We start from the raw sequence: 23,261 nt of genomic DNA, 5'->3' as shown, positions 1-23,261 counted from the left end.
GATTCTCCTGATTCAGTTGTTTCCATGCTTGAATCGAAGCCATCAGCAGCTGGTGCAACATTTAGAGCACAGCAGCTGATATGCCAGCTATATGACCCTCATTATGTAGTAGAAGTAAGAAGTGCTGAAGTGTTTGACACTAGTACAGAATTTGTTCCGCTTGATTCAGATGCAGTCGAGACAGGGATGCCAGTGTCACCTGAATCAGATCTTGAAGAGTCATTAGGCTTCATCCAAGCAGAGTCCTGCATTCAAAATAGACCAGGTTCTGCTGATTCAGTGCCATCAGAAATAGAGATGAGACCACTTTCACCAGAATCACCCATGGAATATAGGCCGATATCACCTGAGTCTTTGATATTATTGGCCCGAATAAGAACATCTTCTCCTGATTCAACAACATCCATTAATGAGTTTAGAGCTCTCTCTCCAGACTCTCCTCTACCACAGTTTATCCAAATGATAGAACCAGCTGTGTTAGTTTCAGGGAGCAGGTCATCATCACCTACATCTGTCAAGTCAGACACTGAACTGGAAGTTTTGGACATGCCATTTATTGAAGTGAAAGGGAGATCCTTTACACCAGATTCTGAAAATGAGTTCAGGACACTTTCACCTGATTCACCCATACCTGAATTCAGACAGTTAGTATTTTACCCTCCAACTGTTTTGACTGCTGAATGCAGATCAACATCCCCTGAGTCAGTTTGTGTTTCTGATGTCGAATATGAAGATGGATTATTTGCATCAGTATCAGATGAGCAGCGACCTCAATCACCTGATTCACTGGCTGGAAATGAAAACCAACGCCGGGCCCTTTCACCAGATTCACCTGTACCTCAATTCATAGCAAGAGAAGTTGAACGTTTCCCATCATTTGTTGGGTTTAAGTCAGCAGTTCCTGAATCAGCTGCATCAGTTGTTAAGTATGCACCTTTAATTAAATCCTCACTTGATACTGAGGCTAGACCAGATACTCCAAAGTCATTAGAACCAGAGTTTGAAGAAAGACCTTTGTCACCTGACTCTGAATCGGAGTATACATCTTCCTCACCTGCATCGCTAACGTTAATGTCAAATTTCAGATCATCCTCTCCTGAATCAAATGGCTCTCCAAATGAATTCAGAGCACTTTCACCAGACTCTCCTATTCCAGATCTGAGACAGGTGCTACAAGAGTCCATAAACACATACATGGAACATAGATCCTCTTCACCAGAGTCAGCGTCATCAGATTTAGAAGCTGACATGAAATGCACAATGATGTTATTTGAGGACCGACCTTCATCACCTGACTCTTTAGCATCGGCCGGTACGCACACAAGACTCTCACCTGATTCTCCCGTACCTGAGTTCAGACTGTCTTTTCCAGTTCCGTATGTTGCAGCCAGTGGCTATAGGTCATCATCTCCTGAATCAAGTGCATCAGATTGGGAATTTGTTCCATTCATTTCTCAGTTGTTTGAAGTCGAAGAGAGACCACTTTCACCACAGTCAATCTGCTCTCTGGATGACTACCAACGTCTGTCTCCAGACTCGCCGATACCCCAGTACACACATATCGAACCTGGCACGCTGACAGTGACACATAGATCTACATCACCCGAATCAGTGTATTCAGATGAGGAGTTTGAGACAGATTTGTGTATCCCCTGGCTTTTTGAAGACAGACCAGAATCTCCTGATTCAGCTGCGAACAAATATATGTTTAGACCTCTTTCACCAGACTCGCCCATTCCTCAGTTTACACAGGCCCTACAAGAGTCCTTCATATCACATATGAATTCAAGGTCCTCTTCACCTGAATCGGAGGCTTCAGAAATAGAATATGCTCCTCTGATTTCACAGATAGTCGATTTTGAGGACAGAGCAGAATCTCGCCAATCAGGGGTGTCCGACTCTGATCTTAGATGTTTGTCTCCTGACTCTCCACTCCCTGAGTACACTGTGAATGCACCCACTGGTTTTGATATAAGATACAGATCCACATCTCCTCAATCAGTTTATTCAGATGAGGATTTGGAGACAGATTTGTGTATCCCTTGGCTTTTCGAGGACAGAGCAGAATCTCCTGATTCAACTGGATCCAAACATAAATTTAGACCTCTTTCACCAGACTCACCCGTTCCTCAATTCACACAAGCACTACAGGAGTCCTCCATGTCATGTGTGACCTTAAGATCATCTTCACCAGAATCAGGGTTGTCAGACTTGGAAATAGAATTATCTTCCCCAGTAGTCACAGAAGACCGCCCTTCATCTCCTGAGTCATTATCGTCCCTTAGTCAGTACAGATTTTCTCCAGATTCCCCTGTACCCGACTTCAGACGGGCTCTCCTGGAGTCTTTTGTTGAGTTCAGTGCTTCCAGGTTATCGTCACCTGACTCAGAGGCTTCAGAAATAGAATACGCTCCTTTGATTTCACAAATATTTTATTTTGAGGAAAGAACAGAATCCCGTCAATCATGGGTGTCTGACTCTGATCTTAGATGTTTGTCTCCTGACTCTCCGCTCCCTGAGTACAGTAGGAATGCCGCCACCATGTTGGATATGAGATACAGATCCACATCTCCTGAATCAGTATTTTCAGATGAAGATTTAGAGACAGATTTGTGTATCCCTTGGCTTTTTGAGGACAGACCAGAATCTCCTGATTCAATAGTATTCAAAGATGTGTTTCAACCTCTTTCACCAGACTCGCCCATTCCTCAGTTTACACAGGCACTACAAGAGTCCTTCATATCACATATGAACTCAAGGTCCTCTTCACCTGAATCAGAGGCTTCAGAAATAGAATATGCTCCTCTGATTTCAAAGATTTTTGATTTTGAGGACAGAGCAGAATCCTGCCAATCAGGAATGTCTGACTCTGATCTTAGATGTTTGTCTCCTGACTCTCCACTCCCTGAGTACACTGTAAATGCACCTACTGGTTTTGATATAAGATACAGATCTACATCTCCTCAATCAGTATATTCAGATGAGGATTTGGAGACAGATTTGTGTATCCCTTGGCTTTTCGAGGACAGAGCAGAATCTCCTGATTCAATAGCATCTAAAGATACATTTAGACCTCTTTCACCAGACTCACCTATTCCACAGTTTACACAGGAGCTACATGAGTCCTTCATGTCACACATGAAATCGAGGTCTTCTTCTCCTGAATCAGTGTTATCAGATCTGGAAATGGAACTATCTTTCTTATTGGTCACAGAAGGCCGCCCTTCATCTCCTGAGTCATTAACATCTGTTTGTCAATACAGAAGACTTTCTCCTGATTCTCCTATACCAGATTTCAGACAGGTTCTACCTGAGACTTATGTTGAGTTTAGTGCTTCCAGGTTATCCTCCCCAGACTCAGAGGCTTCAGATGTAGAATATGCTCCTTTGATTACACAGACATTTTATTTTGAAGAAAGAACAGAATCCCGTCAATCAGGGGTGTCTGACTCTGATCTTAGATGTTTGTCTCCTGACTCTCCGCTCCCTGAGTACACTATGAATGCACCCACTATGTTAGATGTGAGATACAGATCTACATCACCTGAATCAGTGTATTCAGATGAGGAGTTAGAGACAGATTTGTGTATCCCTTGGCTTTTTGAGGACAGAGCAGAATCTCCTGATTCAATTGCATCCGACTATGAATTTAGACCTCTTTCGCCCGACTCACCTATTCCTGAATTTACACAACACGAGTCCACTATATCTCACATAAACTTAAGGTCCACGTCCCCTGAGTCAGTATTTTCAGATTTTGAAATGGACTTAGCTTCCCCAATCTTCTTGGAAAGCAGACCTTCTTCTACTGAATCTCTTGCATCAATCGGACTTTCTCCTGATTCACCTCTACCTGACTTTGTGCAACCAATGTTTGAATTACATGAAAATATTTCTGGATATAGGTCAGCATCCCCTGAGTCAACATGTTCAGATGTTGAATACTTTGTGATTAGCCTAGGATCATTAGGTTATGACAAAAGACACTCTTCGCCTGGATCAGAAGCATCTGGAGATGAATACCAAGCTCTGTCACCAGACTCGCCCGTACCTGAATATAGACCAAGAGTGCCAGAACGTGTTATTGTAAATGTTGGCTATCGATCTTCCTCCCCTGAATCTATTGAATCAGATGTTGAGTATGCTTTGAGTGAGTTTTTGATGTCCATGAGGTTTGGTGGTGAGGATAGACCAGATTCTCCTGAATCAGTTGAATCAGAGATACAGGAGAGGCCACTCTCAGTTGAGTCCATCCCAGAATACAAACCTATGTCACCTCTAGAATTGATGTTACTTAGAAACATTGGATCAGTTTCTCCAGACTCTACTCAGTCACTTGATGAACACAAGAGGTTGTCTCCAGACTCACCTCTTCCTTGGTTTACACAAAATGTCCTTGAGGCTGCACCAGCACAAGCACATTATGGGACTTTGTCCCCTGAACTGTCAGATGAGGAATGTGATTTGGCATTTTCTGATTCATTCGTCACTGACAAAAGAACACTGTCTCCTCAGTCAGAGAGATCAAATGATGAAGCCCTGACGCCTGATTCACCAATACCTGATTTTACAAAGACTTTTGTGGAAAATGTCACGACTCTAGGAAACATATCACCTGCAGAATTTTCAGATTCTGATGATTTATCACAAAATTCTGTTCCGTTTTGTCCAGAAGAGAGATCAGCTTCACCAGAATCTGTTGAATCAGATATGATAGACACACTGGAATCTAAATCATTATTGAGCAAATTTAAAGCCTCAGTAACCACAGACGCAACCACTGATAGTAATGTTTCAACAACAATGGAGCCATTCTCGTCTGATGAAGCGGCTGTTATGGTAGCTGAATATAACCTTGTTTACGATGCTGAGCTGTGGAAGCTGATTTCTCAAGTGCACGATCCTCAGTATGCAGGAGAAACTTTCACCAGTAAAACAGGTTTTATGCAATTTATTGGAAGCACAATAGAGTATGAGAATAAAGAACAGAATGACACAGTAAAAGATAACAATGAGGAAGATGCCACTGCCAAACTACCACATTCAGAGGTTACACATCAATTTACTGCGACAGACACAGAAAATGCACATGCCATATCTGACATACCCATTGCACAGTCACCTCCACCAATGATTGAACACAGTTTGTCTTCAGGAGCAGCTCCATACAGAGAGACAAAGTACACATTTGAAATACCTGAAGCACAAATAGAGTCTGATGATGATTGGGTGATTATATCTGACATAGAGGATGACGGTCTATGCTATTCACCAGAATCCTTGATAGACTACAGACCCATGTCCCCTAATTCATTCATGGCTGTACAAGCAAGAGCATCATCACCAGAATCTGTGATATCAGTCAATGAGTTCAGACCACTGTCACCAGATTCCCCGTTACCAGAATTTACAGAGGCATTGCCAGAATGTGTAACATTCCTGAGATCAACATCATCTTCACCTGAAACTTTAGCATCATACATAGAATACATGCCATGGTATTTGGAGTCTGACTTCATAGAATGTAGGCTGCCATCTCCAGAATCTGCACTGTCTCAGCATCAGAACATGAAAAACAGGCCATTATCTTCTGAGTCACTGCCTGAATACAGACCCATGTCAACTGAATCAGCCATGCGCATGACCGACAAAAGAGCATCCTCTCCAGAATCGATGCCTGAGTTCAATGAGAACAGGTCACTGTCTCCAGACTCTCCCATCCCTCAGTTTACAGCATCACTGGACGAGTACACCACTATGCGATGGTCGTCATCGCCTGAATCACTGGATTCAGATTCAGAGTGTGAGCTTATGGTCACATCGTGGAGAGCTGCAGATATGGACAGACCATCCTCACCTGAATCCATCTCATCTGTCAATGAGTTCAGACAACTGTTGCCTGACTCCCCAGTACCTGAGTTTATGAGAATATTGTCGTCTTATTTCATGGACGGCGCCCTCGTCGAGAGATCATCTTCACCGGTTTCTTTGTCGTCAGACTCTGAGTTTGTAGCTCTACCCATTGATTGTTGGATTGATGACAGCCCAAGACCCCTAAGTCCTGAAAGTGTTGAATCAGAGAAAGAATTTTGTTGCGACAGTCCCAACTCTGAACTTTTTAGCCCTGCGGGATCTCCTCTGTTCTCTGATCAGTCTTTGCCTAACAGAAGGCCGATGAGCATCTCACCGATACTAATTCAAACGAGTGAGAAAAGGCTTTATTGTCCTGACTGGCAAATAGTGAAGGCATCACAATCAGACGTGGTGTCGTACAAAGAATGGATGCAACATGGATCAGAGTCTTTCTCAGCTTTAGAAGACACTGCTCGTGAGGAAGACTTCAGAGAAGACTTGTCTGTGACACCAGTGACAGATGTTCATAGAAAAGAAGAGAAGACCCTTGACATTAGCGCTGGAGAAGTAAAGAGCAAGACAGCCTCTCAATGGGTAAGACTGAGAGCATGAGAATCCAGCAAGAACTCACTTGGTTTGGACAAATTAGTAACACGCCACCTTTATAAGTAACTCTGTGTGACACATAAGGACATGTCTCAATGAACTAATAACATAAATGGAGCGCATTATTGCCTGGATTGTTTGTGGAAGATACAAATACTGTAATTGTAAATTACTAACCACTCAGTTCTGATTCATCTGACTGACCATGTGATGCTATTAACATTGCATGGTTTGGCTACAAGTATATGGTTCTAAACTTATTTATTTTTATTTATTTAACCTTTATTTTATCAGGTAAGTTAATTGAGAACTGGTTCTCATTTTCAATAACGAAGGAGCTGTTGACTGGATGTTCACTGTAAATGCTAACTTGGTGAAAAGTGCATCCCAATTTCTCCACTGATTTGTAGTTAACTTACTCAGATCATGTTGACATTTCACTTTCAGGCTCCTAATAAGGCACCAGGGGAAACACACTTTCAAACAGACGATGAGATTCAAAGACAAATGCTGTCCACTACAACAACAGCACAAGATGACAGTAAAATAGGTGTGCCGTTCAGTGATGACAAGCAAAAGACTTTGGTTCCCCTGCGGCTACCTGATCAGAACTCGTACACAACCCACAGAAGTGTTACTCCATTTCTACCCACACATGAAAGGACGTCATGTGTAGTGTCAGACAGTGAGTTGTCCCCTAGAGAAGCCCAATCCAGTGAGCTTTTTTCACCCATGTCAACTCAGTTTTTGGTGCCACCAGATTATGAGGCAGTGTTTTCGGGACATCAAACCCTGAGAGTTTCCGAATGTAGCCAAGTTTCCACAAGTGATTTGAGCCCAGTGTCTCCAGTGTTCAGCGAGTCCATCTCAGCTCAGGTTCAAGCTGCTGCTAAGAGAGGGTCTGAAACTGAAGACTTTGAGTTTTCCCCAGACTTCAAGAGAGTCCTCTCAGAATTTGAGCATACAGTCTCAGAATTTCAATCAGGAGAATCAAAGCTTGAGAAATACAGCGAAGGCTTCGAGTCCCCACAACACTCTGATTCAGATCTGGAATTCTATGACTGCAGACAAGCGTTGTCTGACTTTTCTGAACCAGACGACGTGAAACTGGAACACGAGATTACCTATCACATCTCTGAACCCCCTTCCCCAATACCTGGGAGTACTCCTGCTGTCAGCTTCCTGAAAGGGAGCCCCCAGTACACTGGCCAACCTTTCCTTGGAGTAGAAGATTACAAGCGCTTCTCTTCTGGTAGCGAAAGTCTTGGTGAATTTGCTTACGATTCTGAGGCTTCACGTGGGTGTCAAACAGAGAGTGGTCTACCCATATGTGAGGAGCTTCCTTCCAGAGATCAGGGAGGGTATTATGATGATGACGACTTCTTGGGAAGGGTAAGACGTTGAGCATGAGCACAGTGCTGCATTGGCTGATGTTTTACCTGGTTCGGGCTGATTGCTGCCGTGCTGCTTTGGAGACTAAGGAGATTAAATGCAGCGTTTGCACTTTGTGGACTAAGTGAGACTGACAAGTGCATGTGTTCCTCAACTTTTAAGAAAATATCAGAAGTTTCCTAACTAAACCTTTTCACATTGGTGGTGTGATGTGTTTGCTAGGGATGTCCTGATCAAGTGTTTTTTTTTAATTGTTGTTTTTTTGTGTGCTCCTGATCCAATCTGAGTCATACCCATGTACGATGTTCCTAATTAATACACTCTTTAATATTGTAGACTGACTGTAGAACCTGGTACTTTCTTACTGTAGCTACCCAAGGACACTTTTGTGTTTGCAAGCTGAGAGAATTGTGAGAGTTGAGCTAGCAAAGGAGCACCGTGACAGAGACTTCTGTGAGACTGACGAACCTCCGGACAGCATTATAAGGTTAAAGAAAGCTGGACCTAACAAGAACAGTGTTAGATAATCCCAGTGGAATCACCAATAGCTGGGGGGTTGTCGTCATGTATTCATATCAGGCACAGGTTAATGCTGATACCGATGAGTTCCTGAGATCTGCACAAATCCTGATCATAGGGTTGGACTCGGGACATCCCTAGTGTTTGCAGTTTTTCTATTTTCAGTGTTGGTAGCATTGATGAGCTGCTGTAAAGAATCCTCTAACCATTTTTTATCACATCTGCACCTGTTTTGCACGTTTTTGTTTTCTGCTTGTTCCCATTTGTGTGCGAAATAGCATTTTACATACTACTTCAGTCACGCAGTAGCAACACACAGTTATTTATGGTGTACAGGTTTTACCAACACAACAACAGGATTTCACAGGAACTGTACTTGTGTGCTGTTCTCATGCTAGGAATGTTCCAAAAGATATGAAGCATGTAATTAATTTGCAGAATAGTGGCCAACTAGCAAATCTCCAAACCAAATTCAGTTCTTAGTTTTTTTTTTTAGATATAAAAACAACCTCAGATCTTTTTTCTGTTGGACAAGACTTGTGTTTATGAAATGGCCTTGTTTATGTGTATTGGACTTAAAATTAATGATATGCAGAAGATTTCATATAGAGGAGTAGCACAACTATACATTTTATATGCACTGTTGTTTACATCACTGTACACTTTGCTGAAATATACAAATATATACATACGAGCATTTAAGCACCATGATCCCTTTGCCCTTTAGTCATACTTTCTGGGCTATTCCACAGCTTTCACTTCAACATGCCAAAGAACTTCACAGTGTTATATAGGGGAAAGTAATAAGCTTAATGTTTGAGAACAAGAAGCTTTTAATTAAGTTATTAAAGGAAAAAAAGGCAGATAAAGTCTCCTTGTAGTTGGTGTATCTATGGCCTGCTATTCTAATTATAATACAGTGAGGCACACATAAAAAGTAAGTACATGTGATTTGTATTTCACTTTATTTGTTAAGCATTCTAAGTCTTCCACACAGAACCTCCATATTTCTCACACTGGTTGTGATCCTTGCACGTTTTTTTCAGTTTTTTGGACATTGTGCCTTCTCTTCATCTCACGTCACTGAATTGTGCAGCCAAACAATTTTATTTTATTCCCATATTCCATGCGTCTGATGAACCTTTTTTGGCAAACCAATATGAAAGTGAGGTTAAGAGAAAAGAAGGGCTGCCTGCAGGAATGTGCTGTAGTAACACCAAACAGACCCGGTGTGTTGACCCCAATGCTGGTTGTGTGCTGTCTCCCAGGAGATAGCAGAGGAGCTAGGGATGCTGTCCTCTGATAGCTCAGAGGAGGAGGTGCTGACCACCAGGGTGGTCCGACGCAGAGTAATCATTCAGGTAAACAAGCATGATGCAGTGCATTGTGGAGTGATGAAGGGTTAGTGGCTAGCAGAGTGTTAATGCTCCTGGGTGTTTTGACTTTCCAGGTTGCGCTACAGAGCGTCGCCCTACTTCCTGCATTCATTTAGCACAAATTGCTCTTCTTGTAATGCAGAAAGTAGCATTTTATTAGAACATGACCTCTAATCCATATTTGCTTTTTATCATTTTGTTTTTAGTCATTTGTTTCTGCACACTCACCATTCATTTTGTCATGTCTGTCTTTTTTTTCCTGCTATGTAAGTGTTAACGATTTTGTGTTTTGACTTTGGTGTTCCCAGCGGTCTCTTGAATCGCTCTTTTGTCAGAGTGATTTAAAAGATGCTACATGCGCAGTGCTGTAAAATACACCGTGGCTTTGTTGGTGTTTCTTATTCAGCTTTCTCAAATAATGCTTGAGATGTTTTCTTTGCCGTACGCCACATGTTCCTGACCCTAATTTGCTTAAGGTGAGAACTGACAGCACCGTGTTTTGTGTTTTTTATCCAGGCGGATAACCTACCAGACATCCCACCACAGACCGTCACGGAGGAGAAATACACAGATGAGCACGGCAACATGGTAGTTAAGAAAGTAAGGAGCGTTCAGATTTGATCAAAATATCCAAACATTACACTAAAAACACTGACCTCACCCCAACCAGTCGAGGAAGATGGTTGGGGTGAGCCTGGTTCTGCTGGAGGTTTGTTCTGTTAAAGGGAGGTTTGTCTTCCCACTTTTGCAAAAGAACTGGTTCAAGTGGAATCATTTGGATTAGTTGGTTTTCTCTCTGTAATATTTTAAGGTCTTCACAGTACTGTGTGAAGTACTTGAATACTGAATTGGCGCCATATAAACAAAACTGAACTGAACAGAAAAATCACACCACCATCACTAATAAAAACCATTAACCCGGTCACTGTTTTTACATTAAAGCTATCGTCTTGCTTTCCTTTCCGCTAGATCACACGGAAGGTGATTCGTAAATATGTATCTGCGGACGGTATGGAGACACAGGAAGTGACCATTGAGGGCTCTCACCAGGAGACGGTGCAGATAGAGGAGGGGGATTCTGTCTCCAGAGTGGTGAAGAGAACTGTGCTTCACAGTGAGGGAGATCAGAAAGAGGTCAGTGTCGGATGACTCCTGCTTTACCGTAGCTGTGTTGCAGTCCAATGGCAGGAAAACATTAATCATCAGTATATAGGAGCTCAGTGTAGCTCCTACTGCTGTTGCTAATTTGATTTTTTTTCGGAGTGAGACTTTGAAGTTTGGAAATGTCAACTTCTGACTCATAAAAATGGAAACACCAAACATAAAGTCTCCTCTGAGACTTTGTGACTCACTGGATGTAGACTTTGGTTATAAGGCCAGCATTATGAGAAACAACAACAACATTTGAGCACTTACCTACCAACCACACTGACAATGGCAGGTTTTGCAGAGGATTTGGACTGCAGAATAAGTTCATCTTGTGTGGTTCTTTTGATGAATTAGCCATTTTAATGCCATTGCTCAGCTCCCTGCATTCAAAAGTTGTACCAAAACAATTTCCAGTTGCTCTTTAGTCGGGGCACCGTTGCTGCATCCAGGGCTTAGAACCAGCCCAAAGGACTTTGATTGGTTTAAAGAAATACATGATTGAATTTCATTCTCCAACACAGCTCTGTGGAGATAGGTCTGTCCATGTGAGACTACCAGTCTTTTAATGTTGAAACACGCTAAGAGTGTTCAGCATCTTACTTTTGGTGTTAGCATACTGAAATCTGCTAATTGCTACTAAAAACTAAGTATAGCTAAGGTTAAATGGACTGATTTGCAGTTAACTGAAAAAAAATATTAGATATATTAAAATTCCGAGCCAATGACAGCATCAGATAAAACCTAAAAATATACAATTCAAAGTACATAAAAGTTGGCGCCTTGACATCCCGTTGTTTCCTCTCCAGTTGACCTTCTCGGAGCCTCTGGCTCTTGGCGCTGCCACGGCATCGGAGTTTGAGGTGGAGCCAGTACAGGGTCGAAAAGTCAGCAAGGTTGTCAAGAAGACAGTAGTGAGAGGAGAGAGGATGGAGAAGCAGACAGGAGACGCCTCATTGGCTGCAGATCTCCCTTCAGCCAGAGAGGACTTTGAGAAGGTCAGTGCGTCCAAACTAGACAAGATGTTTTATCCTGAGCAGATTTCAGATATTTGACAGAAGACCTCTTGTTGATAGGAGGATAGTTTGGGGGTATAGTGGATGCAACAACAAAATCACAGTGCAGTTGTACATGTGGTTCAGTTACACGCTAAAACTGACAGTGACGACTTCCGAGCAGATACTTTTGCCAGATTTCTAGTGTTTGTCTTTCCTTCTTCCTCCTTCTGATCTCTCTCCCCTCCTTCGTTCTTTCCCCACCAGGCATTGAGTTATGCTGGAGGCTTTGGGAAAGTGCTCCTGCCTCACGTAGTAGAGAAAGAGATTGTACAGGACGACGGTTCTGTGGTTAAAAGGTTGGACTGCATGGGAGTGTGTAGAAATGGCCCTTTACTAAGAGGGCGTTCAGCAGAGAGTGAAGGCATGGTGTGATTTTGCTGTCCTAACTTTGGTGTTACAGTCGAGACTCTCATTTGTGGCACATTAAAATTTCAAACTTTGACTTAATCCTGCTCACATGTAAATGTCAGTAAAAGGCTTGGTCTACTCACATTGTAGTATGGACATGTAGCAGAGGGCACGTGTGGACGTCTGCTGCTGCAAATAATGAAATGAAATCTGCAAATCCAGTGCAAATGTTATGTTCCAGTTGAGTGTGCATGATGCGTTACAAATTGCTCATTTTTACCTGCATTGTGACAAAAAGAAAAAAGCTCATTTTCAGTATATTTTTGTAGGAAATTATCAATTATAACACAATCACAGTTTCACAGACAGTCATGATGTCAACTTCTAGTTTGTGGACCACTGTTGTGAAGCTTCACGATTGTAATTTGGCCACTTTTTCCCCTCATTATCAACTCTATCAGAACTTTCAATCAGTCACATAAACAACTCTTCTCCATCTGTTTTAATTTATGAGTAGTAGTTGTATGAATTTAAGTAGTCACTGTGAAACTTTGCTTTGCGGCAGCCTTTGGAAAAAAGTGAATACATTTCTCTCATCAATACTGACAGGCTAAAGCAATCATATGCAAAGTTGTATAAATGCACATTCATCTGTTGTCTTTATTTATTACATGCTCTTAGGATAATTTTGTTCATAACATTTATTTTTGGACCCACACCAAAGGTTTTTGTATGTGTAGACATTCCTGCTTGTCACAGTTTTTATTTGGGAAGTCCCAGGCCTCATCTCAAGATTGGGATCAGGGCAGATACCAGCAATTTTTTTATTTGATCAGTATTGGCTGGAAGACCGATAATGTGATTACACCTGTTGTCAAACAGCAAATAGCTGTTTCTAAGGCACTGCCCTAATTTATACCAGCCTGACTTACGACACTGGTTGAAGGTCATGAGGGCTCAGAGAAGATGTTGTCATGGTGCTCCCATGCCAGCTAAACCAGTACAATAAGTGCACACCACCTCTGGTCTCTATGTTATTAAGGGGACTCCTCCTGGTGGTGCAACCAGGTACTACAGCTAGGCCAGAATACTTGAAAAGTGTGTTATCTGGTATTGGCACATAGGCATTTTTTATAGGCAATATTAGCGTCAGCACCTCCGGATTTATGACAATACAACCACTGAAATGCCGACACCATTGGCCTACATCCACCAAACAGAAAGTGACCCCTGTGGCCAGTTGTCCGGTGTTATCTTGGTTATGTGGTGCGAATCATATGTTGTTTGTTTTTTAATTTGTTCCCACAGAAGCCAGATGCGTAAGTCGCGGACCCAGAAGAGGACTGTGGTGAGGGATGCCCAGGGGAAGCACGTGCACCTGGAGCGTCTGGACGACACCCCAGACGCCCTGCAGCCCGACGCACTGCAGCAGCACCTGCACCAACTGCTCCAACGCTACTGTAAGGACGACCAGGAGGAGGAGGAGGAGGAGGAAGGAGATGAGGAAGAAGAAGAAGAGGAGGAGGAGGAGGATAATGATGAGAATTTTGACTGAGCAGCTGCTTCCACTGACCCCCTCCGTACATCTCCCACTCGAAGCCTTTGGTGACGTACTCTTCCTCAGATCACAATCTTTCCCCCTTTCTCGCTGTCCTCGCTGATCACCGGACCGTTTCTTTTCTTCTTTGGTTTGTCGGATAACGGAACAGTATTTTTGTGCTTTAACACTTTTCCTTTGCTCTGATTGTGACCAAAGATAGCACCCTTCATTGTTTCTGATGATTTTTGTCGGTGTTACCCTTTTTTTTTTTGTTTTTTTTTTTGTTTGGTACCCTTCGGCTGCTGCGGTGCGATTAAGGTACGACGCACCAAAGGCGGATCAGAGTCAAAGGGGGCATCTCGGACGTTTCGCCTCACGCACGGGCCTCTTCTTGAAGAACTCTTGTAAACATGTGTACATAGAGGAGATGGGGAGATGAGGAAAAAAATCATGCTTGGACTTGTGGGGGGGGGGGAAACAGAAAAAAATTCAAAGCATTTAATACATTAGCCCACCTAAACCTGCTGTACATGCACCGATTCAGCTGGAGAATGGTCACCGTACAGATGAGATTAATGTTACACAGAGAGTAAAGTGTGGGGGGGGGGGAGTGAATGTGTGTATCATCATGAACTCTTTACACAGCCAAACATCAAGCTGCTGATCTGTTTACAAAGGCTGTGCGATCACACCTTTCGTCTTCCCACGATGCATCCGCCCTTCTTTTGTTTATCTCCGTAAGCGCGTTCACCTTTTATCTGTCGCAGAGCCGCCACCTCTGCTTGTGTATATATACAGTGTGTCTATTGAGAAAGAAACTAGTGATGAGGAATGTCTCGATGCAGATCGCGCACTTAGCCCCGCCGTCCCGACGTCTGCGTCTCACCCTCCGGCGCTGCTTGTCCTCACCTCAGACTGCAGCGTATGACTTCCCTCCATAAATCCTGATAAAGGACAAGTCTGGCTGTGTTGTTGTGAGCGTCACCAAGTCTTGTGAAAATACCCAAACTGTTGCTCCTCTGTTCAGGCTAGCAAATGTGGATCATTCCGCACCTTGATATAGTCTCCAGTAGAGGCACTATTTCCTCCAATTTATAAGGTTGTATTATCAATAAGGTCAAGCAGGCCCAAGGTACGCAAAAGCACAATGTTCATTATGCAATAATTGGATTTTTGTTAAACAGTTTCTTGCAATTTTTCACCACTAAAGCATCAGAATAACTGGTTATGATTAAATGTTACCATCGTAATCTAACTTTGGGCAAAAATCAGTATTTAAGGGGACTTAAAAGAAAAAAAACGTACAGATGTTGGGTTGTCCATTAAATTCAAGAGTGAGTATTTTAGAAAAACAACTGCAAAACAAAGAAGCAAGCTGACAATAAAAACTAAATGCAGTGAAGCCACCTACAATCGGAGCTCAACAGTATCTGTAGAATTTGCTGAGATGTCTGTTTTTGAGCACCTTGACGGCCAACCATTGAGTTGGGACGAGTATTTTGTCCATTTGGGTGTTCTCGTGAGAAGTGTTGACGCTCAGAAAAACATACACCAGACTTGTCTTTTTCCTGACTCCATGCTTACTGTTGTGGTGCTTTGCTTTTACCGCTTGTCGTTCATTTGACCTTTTCTCGTCATCGCTGTTATCAAAAGAAAAAGTCTACTGTAAATCCAAGCAGACGCCAACTTCTACTGACTTCGGTTATCACATCTGTGTCTCCTTATTTATTTATTGCTGTCTGTTTGTGATCCCTGTACTCTCCGGCAGGTGAAGCTGAGAGCGGTGAGTGTGTGTGTGAGTGTGTGTTTGAATGTGTTCTAAAGGTAAATACAAATGAAGTGATTTTTTTTTTTTTTTTTGGCCATCGTAGACAAACAGTTTTGTTGACATGAAAGCTGGCTGAAATGTGTGTTTGGTGTTCATTTGTGGACTTTTATCTGTGTAACAATACGATCCTCACGTTGCCATTTACTTTGAGTGTGATCCAATGGAAGAATAAAAGAAATGTGAAAAAGAAGAGCATTGATTTGATAAATGAGCATCTTGTTTCCATGGTGATAACAATATATACATATTAACAGTGCAAATATCTATGCGGGCATGTATGACTTTATCAAATTATGACTAAAAAAAAAAAAAATGAAACCTGAAACGCTAACAAGGCATAGCAGCTGCAGTGTGTACATGGCAGAACAATAAAACTGTACATGTGTGAAACGGGAGCTGATGTCATTCTTTTGAGCAGCAGCCGCTGTGGTGTTTGTACAGCAGAGGAGGCCGTGATGTCAGGAGCCTTGTGGTTCGCGAGGTTAATTTGACCACTTCCTGTCCAAGACCTAATTAGATGTGAAGGGTTGTTCCACTCAGAGCGTACTTAGCGTCTGAGCTTTGGCTGACGATCTGAGAGAGGCCCCAGTGACTGTGTGTATGTAAACACACATGCCTCGCTGTAGCATTAGTCCTTGCATGAAGATGGAATTGGGTAAAGACCTGTGTGAGTCCACCCATTGCCGCGCTAACTAGACGTGAAGGCTATATGGACTTGAGCATTTTCAGAGGATGTCGATTTGTGTGTGAGGTCCTCGGCGCTGAAGCTCAAGGTGTGCACAATTATTAGGCAGCTTCTTAACCTCAGACAAAATGGGCCACAAAAACCATTGAGCAGCCCTCTGAAAAGTCACAAAATGCCTTTCAGAGGGCTGCAGCAGTGTTGAAGTACCTCAGCTGTTGAGACGTCATAGACTCACCAAGGAAAGTGAACAAAACACACCAATTAACGCTCAAAATGGGCTTTGTGTCAAAAACACTCATGATCTTGAAGGCTTATTCCACCTACGATACGCTTTCATTTCAAGTAAATCTAATTTTAAAGTTTTTCTTTTTGCTCAAAATGTGCTGTACGCATAGTTTCAAAGCTTTATTCAACCCAAAATAACTGTGTGTCCTGCATTTTAACTTGGTTGCAAAGACTTCCATGCTTGGCCATTTGTGTCATTACTACAATTGAATCATTTTACAGGTAAAATAAAGATGGAATCATATGCTACTGCATTTGTAGTCACTACATCTCAATGATAAATGGAATCTTGCTGCCCAACGTGCCACAACCAGAGGGACGGTGAATGACAGAGATTAGCTTGTAATATAATGTACATTTATCTCTAATTTAATTAGACTGCTGATTTAATACAGCTGACAGACTCTGATCATTTCAATGTGCTTTAATCATCTGCTGAAGTTTAAATAATGTGTTGGCGGTGATTAACAATCGTCAACACCTAGTTGGGCTTGCCAAAATTTCATTTAGGAAATCAACAAATAGACTGAGTTAATTTAGTGTGGCAAGCAAGACTGTTTACATTCAGTACTTGTACTCTGATTGTCATTGATGTTGTTGTCAATATATCTAAGTGCTTAGTTCAGGGGTCTCGAACTCTGGTCCTCGAGGGCTGCAATCCTGCAAGTTTTTGATGTGTCCTTCTTCCAACACACCTGATTCAGATGATCAGGATCATTATCAGGCTTCTGCAGAGCTTGATGATGAGCTGATCATTTGAATCAGGTGTGTTGGAAGAGGGACACATCTAAAACTTGCAGGATTGTGGCCCTCGAGGACCAGAGTTCGACACCCCTGGCTTAGTTATTCAGGTAAGTGGGTGGCACTGTCGTTTAAAACAAGGATCATAGGCGTGCAGTCGTTGAACTGTGGGTTCCTCTGTTGCCACATGTGCTACTGAAAGTGAGACAGTCTTGACTGAAGGGGGAGTGTGGGACAAACTTGAGGAGGACTTTTCACCAGAAAACCTCGACTTCATTTATCCCAAGTGACAAAGAAAAAAGGGGAATCTCAGCAGAACTTAATTTACAGTTGCTGGAGTTCATGAAACTCAACCACGTGAGTTTTTCCCTAATTAGTTTCAGGTGAAGTCAGCAAATGAGAATATCTCCTCACAGCTGACTCTGTACATGGGAGACAAAGTTGCTCAAAGCATCTATGTAACGCTATTCCAGTGACTTGTCGGTACGTTCACTATCGTGCGCAGGACAGGGGGTGCTAAGTAATTATACTACCTAACCGAGTCGTAGTGTATCTCGGTGGTTGTCAAATGAAACTGTGGTGTGGGATTGGTTTCTGGCAGTGCTAAAGGCCCAAAAGACAAAATTGTCAGGACATTAGATCAGATTGTGGCAAACACCTGAAGAGTTGGCAGTCACAGTGATGAAAAACAACAAATGTATCATTTGGCATAAATCACACATTTTATTAGAGATTTCTTAAACATACATCAGGCTTGTCCTGTCATGGTAACATTAAATACCAGCATCCCATCAGGAAGTTCAATGTAGATTAGAAAGATAAAAACAAAGTGTGATGGACAAGTGTGATTAAACAACGGAACTTTGTGGTTTTTATCTTTAACCGTAACTTCTCAGATTCTACAATTCAATTTCCCCCAAAACAAACATTTCACAACAACCTAATCTGTGTTTTCAAATGTGAGTCTTAATATAGATATAAAACACCTTTTCCCAGTGGCAGAAGTAGAATGACAATGGTGACTTACTGCTCAGTAATTTCACAAATACTCCAACAAAAAACTGAACAGCTGAGCTGAAACGGGGCGTTTGTGTCAGTGTGAATGTCGGAATTCTACTTGTCCGGCGTGCGACGTGGTGCTGTAAAATGTTGGCGTACACCGGTCGAACGCAGAGTAAAGGTGACGACGAAAAGGAAAGTGATGGTGACAAGCGGAGGGACGGGCGTCGATATCACGATAGAAAACGTAAACAAAACAAAGTGACAAAATTCACATGATTAGCTCCTTACTGTATGAAAATATGATTTGACTGGTCACAGTCACAGAATGGCCTTTAAACAAGTCTATTTCTACAGTTTACATTCTATCATAAGAGGCTCTTCGTACATGCTGCCCTGTGATGATGGAAACAGACAAAAAAACAAACCAAAAAAAACATGTTTCACTTGATTTTCCCTTTTAAACATGTAGTTAAAGTTCCTAGTAAACACAGTTAGCTCCAACGTCAAAACCAGAGAGACGGATCTGGAAAACTAGTCAACTCAGTTCATACGGATGCTGCTACAGGTCAAGCGAAGAGAGCGATTTACGTCGATTACCAAAACTTATACATCACCAAAACAAAGCGAGCTTGTGTTTGAGCTTCAATAGATGGCAGTTCTGAAAAGATACAGGAATAAAAAGCAGATATGTCATATATTGGTCACCGTGCCAAAAAAGGCAAAAAACATCACAATAGCTCAATATGTGTCATGTTCAAATGAAAAAAAAGTACTACGTGGTGACTGGGAGTTTCACATGTTACACCAGCCCAGTAAATGAATGGAGTGGCTCCTGTGGAATCCACTTCTATTTAAAACGTACTGATCTAAAAAAAACAAAATAAACAAACAAAAAAAAACCATCTCAGTAATAAAACATGCTGATGGAGATATTGGAGATATCCTGATATGAACAACCACACACTCTCACTAAAAATGATATTGTCAAGACTTGAACTTTTCTCCCTCTAGTTGTTTTTTTTTTTTTCAACATGTACAATAATCTTCAGTCCAGCAGCGACAATATGTAAACAACACACTGAGGGCGGAGCTCTAGCAAATGAGGGCGGGGATTGGGATTGGCTTAGGGGTTTGATGGACACATGAGAGGCGGGGTGTAGTCAGTTGACTGCTGTAGGCTGGAGGGTTTTGATGGTCCGGGGTGGTCGTCTCAACTGCAACAAAGATCACATGTGGATTAACGGGCTGATTATTGTTTTGCTTGATCAGCTGAATCAGAAGCATTGTGATTTAAGGCCATTTTAGACATAACGTGTTGAATGTTGTCAAATTACTTGTTATTATGATTTAAAGTCGAGCGAGGAGCTAATTTCGACAAGAGAGCAGCATGTTTAGCAGCCTTCACATCACCAGAAAAGTTGCAGGTGTAAAAGGCTCCTCCATTTATAAAAGATGTAACTAGTGGTCACATCTTTTGAGAGGTTCATAACCTTTAGCTAAATTTCTGATGCAATCTTCTAGTCATTAGTAAAACCTGTCTATGAATGTCAGTGCTTTCGACAAGGATGGTTTCCAATTAAAAGCTCCCGTATTGCACCAATTTTCAGCAAATTAATAAAAGTCTTACACATCAATTTTGTAGTTCAGAACACCACAAAGACGGTCCATTACTTTTCTATCAGGCTCTGCCTTTCTAATGTTCTGTCATTTTGTTGTTTCTGAGCAATATTCTGCAAAATAATTTCCTTCAGGATTAATGAAGTTACTATGTTCTCATTTTTTCATGACTGTATAAGTTCTGGTTTCTGCCTTGTTCTAAACATTTCAGTGTCTGTAGCTTTAAATGGAGCTGAGCTGCTGCCCCCTTCAGAGAAATTGAACCACTAACGATTAAATCTACTCATAAAAGCAGTTCATTAAAACATGTTTAAGGCTTACTTCTCTCAGTTAAATTCTATTTTTCCTAAAGTAATGCCATACATTAATTGGACATTTGTTCAGGGCAGAAATGAACTGAGCTAAGCAACGCTTCACAGCTACAATCAGGAACCATTAAGTGATGCTTCATAAACACCTTGGTTTCTTGACCAGTGGCCATATTTTGCACCTGATTTAACAGAGAGCTAAAATGAAACCGGAACTTGTGGGTTAAACTGTAGGAATAAGAAAACTTCATCCAAAATACCCCTAACATTTAAAACAACGCTAAATCCAGACATGAAACACAGCCTTCACCAACAGTATGTCATCTTGTTTGCTTCATTATGCAGATAATGATGGTGGGTATTTTCTAAATGATCTCTTGCTTTATTCATCATTGATCATTGTTGAGCTTACTTGGTGGGCACGGTGGGCGAGCCGGAGCGGTGGAAGTGGATGTTCTGCCACTTGCTGTCGCGGCGGTGCCAGATGCGCGTCTCCTCTGACTGCATGGTGCGAGGCATGCCGCTGCCGTCGATGTACTGGGTGAGGCGGATGTAGGCGATGCAGGCGGCCTCGTCTCCGATCAGGTGGACGTGGGGGTTGAGCAGGATGGTGTGGATGGGCTGCTTCCCCTTAGCCAGAGCTGCGGAGGACGACAACGCTGTGAAATGCTATCAAAGACCAAATAATGCAGCTAATGACTGAATGTGAAGGTGGAACTGAACGCTCTACACTTACAGATCTCTTCGCAACAACTTAGATGCACATTTAGGGTTCAGAGAGTTGGACAGAGTACACTGGAAACTCCTGTTTACTACAGGGGAATAATAGGGATGTCTGTACTGACAAGGTCGTTTCAAGCCATAGACAAAGACCATTGTTACATGTTTTACTGGGACACTGAAACACTACTAGTTCATTTAACAGATGTGCTCTGGTGAGAGGTCATTGAGCATCACAGAAGGCTTCTCATTGTGTCCTTTGTGATAATTAAACCCACTGAACTGTCCTCCTCCTTTGTCTGCTACAATATTAAACAAAAAGAGGAATCATCTAGTAACTTCACCAGGTATTACATCTACAATACTCAAAGTATGTATGATCGAGGAAAACTACGAAATGCAAAATGACTCAGATCAGACTGACAGATTACTGGACAATAAAAATGACTGCTAGCTTTATCCTTTTGGGTCTAATGTTCTTCTTATAATGACAGTCCAGAAAAAATATGCCTCAACTTCGATACTCTTTTGTGTCCAACGGAAACTCTTTACCGTTCTCAAAGTAGAAGCGGTGAAAGTCTGTGCCCTCCACCAAGTTGCCCAAGGCCTCGGGCTCGAAGGACGTCAGGCCGGGATCGCATATCTTCCTGAAATAGTGCACCAGACAGCCGCGTTAGAGTCGTGGAAAGATGTGAGCGTGTGGCATTACAAGTTTGTCAAGTACGACCAGTAAATTGAACTAACGTGTAGGCCTCAAAGTCTCCGTTGTTGATGGCTTCAATCAGCTGCTCGGTCACTTTAATGATCTCCTGCTTACGAGCTGAGAGACGGAGACAAAGAGAAACAAGGGAATGTTACTTTAAATTTGGATACTTAATTAATGAAGAGAAACACAGATTAAAGATTAAAAATGGGCCGACGTGGAACATGACGACAACATTGATCCAACATCACAACATGACCACGGACTGAGATTCACGTCATTTTCATTATCACAAATAATACGATGTCACGTGAGATGAATGAAGGAAAGACTGGTAAGAAGTCTGTCAGCATGGTTCAACATAGGACAACATCAAAATTACCTTTCATGCTAAGTAGGTAAGCTAGGAAACAGTGAATGGAAAGAATAAGTGCTGTTGTTGGAGATTGAAGTGCACCCACTGCTTATAGACATTTATAGCATGAAGACAACATGAATATAAAGTAAAGATGCAAAACATTTCTTCACACACACACACACACAGCAATACTGTAAATCCATTTTTACCTTCGAGTCCACTGCTGTTCCCAGCTAACTGAACGCTTACAGTCTGCTGATGAGCAGCGAGTCCCTCAAGTGACACCAAAACCAAAAAACTAACTGCTGCAAGATAAAGCATGCTTCTGCGTGAACCTTCTTTCAGTGTTCGAGACCGAAACTAGCTGCTTCAGCTTGATCGGACGGTCTTTTTCAGAAAGGCAGAGTGCATCAAAAGCAACGTTCTCTCCATTCATTGGCTGTTTCTGCAGATAGCCTGACACAGCTAGAACACCCATAGTGGACTTCAGTTGGCAAATACAGTCTGTGCTGACTGTATTTGCTCCTGATAAGCTTGCTTATGTGCACTAAGTAGATAAAATGGGGATTTCACGAAGCGTATTTTGCTCGAGGGAGCTTTCAAAACTTAAAATAATGGACCTCCTAAGTGCCCGAACTTATAAACAATATAAACACGGCCTTCCTTTAAAATTCTCAAATGGTAAACATTATGCAGACACAAGCAGCTGTGTTGACTCAGAAGATGCAGCAGTGTTTGCAAGGAAATATGCATTTCAGGTCAACTTTGAATGCAGGACTTTTAACTTTGAAGCTGTATTATTCTATGTTGCAAATACCTTCCCTTAGGAAACTGATTTGAGTATTCGGCAGTTGAAGCAACTTTAATAAGGTAGAATTCACAGGAAGCAATTCCTTTTGGTCACAGGACTTTTCTTCACCTGTCTCTCTGGAAACACTTGACACCACGTGACAAGAAAAGAGCTACAATCTTGCCTGACAGTTATTCTATGTTTCAGACGAGATTTGTGTCATGTACAAAGAAGGCAAAAGGTTTTCGACCGTTGTTGAACAGCTCCACCTCTGCTTGTGGAACAGTGTAATTCTCCGCAGTATGTGTGGTGTGGAAATTGTGAATTTTGAGCCTCCGTCACAGCGCACACATAGCAGACAGTGACAGAAAGAAACTAAGTAGATA

General features: G+C 42.1%; 2 protein-coding genes across 3 annotated transcripts in view; one reads left to right on the top strand and one right to left on the bottom strand.

The window, feature by feature from the left end:
* Nucleotides 1-15,861, top strand: part of LOC103361685 (ankyrin-2-like) — a 239,456-nt gene extending 223,595 nt beyond the window's left edge. Inside the window, exons 41-45 of one of the 2 annotated variants that reach the window (XM_008287832.1) lie at nucleotides 10,263-10,346; nucleotides 10,716-10,880; nucleotides 11,702-11,890; nucleotides 12,155-12,246; nucleotides 13,607-15,861. In XM_008287832.1, the coding sequence (XP_008286054.1) occupies nucleotides 10,263-10,346; nucleotides 10,716-10,880; nucleotides 11,702-11,890; nucleotides 12,155-12,246; nucleotides 13,607-13,853 (777 nt within the window). In that variant the 3' untranslated portion in view covers nucleotides 13,854-15,861. Of the gene's footprint in view, nucleotides 1-6; nucleotides 6,448-6,906; nucleotides 7,852-9,638; nucleotides 9,732-10,262; nucleotides 10,347-10,715; nucleotides 10,881-11,701; nucleotides 11,891-12,154; nucleotides 12,247-13,606 lie in introns of those variants that run through there. The other variant, XM_008287831.1, reaches the window with a different exon arrangement.
* A 2,216-nt stretch (nucleotides 15,862-18,077) lies between these two features.
* On the bottom strand, nucleotides 18,078-21,872 carry LOC103361695 (calcium/calmodulin-dependent protein kinase type II delta chain-like; the record flags this gene model as incomplete). Its single annotated transcript, XM_008287847.1, has 4 exons — nucleotides 18,078-19,593; nucleotides 20,717-20,945; nucleotides 21,577-21,671; nucleotides 21,769-21,872. Coding segments are annotated over 4 exons (432 nt in total), but the record flags the coding sequence as incomplete, so codon positions are not given.
* Between the last annotated feature and the right edge of the window lie 1,389 nt (nucleotides 21,873-23,261).

This window comes from Stegastes partitus, unplaced genomic scaffold (assembly GCF_000690725.1).
Source record: "Stegastes partitus isolate 25-593 unplaced genomic scaffold, Stegastes_partitus-1.0.2 Scaffold524, whole genome shotgun sequence".
Classification (NCBI taxonomy): Eukaryota; Metazoa; Chordata; class Actinopteri; family Pomacentridae; genus Stegastes; species Stegastes partitus.
Note: the sequence above shows the minus strand (reverse complement) of the source record. Positions and strands in the feature narration are given on the sequence as shown.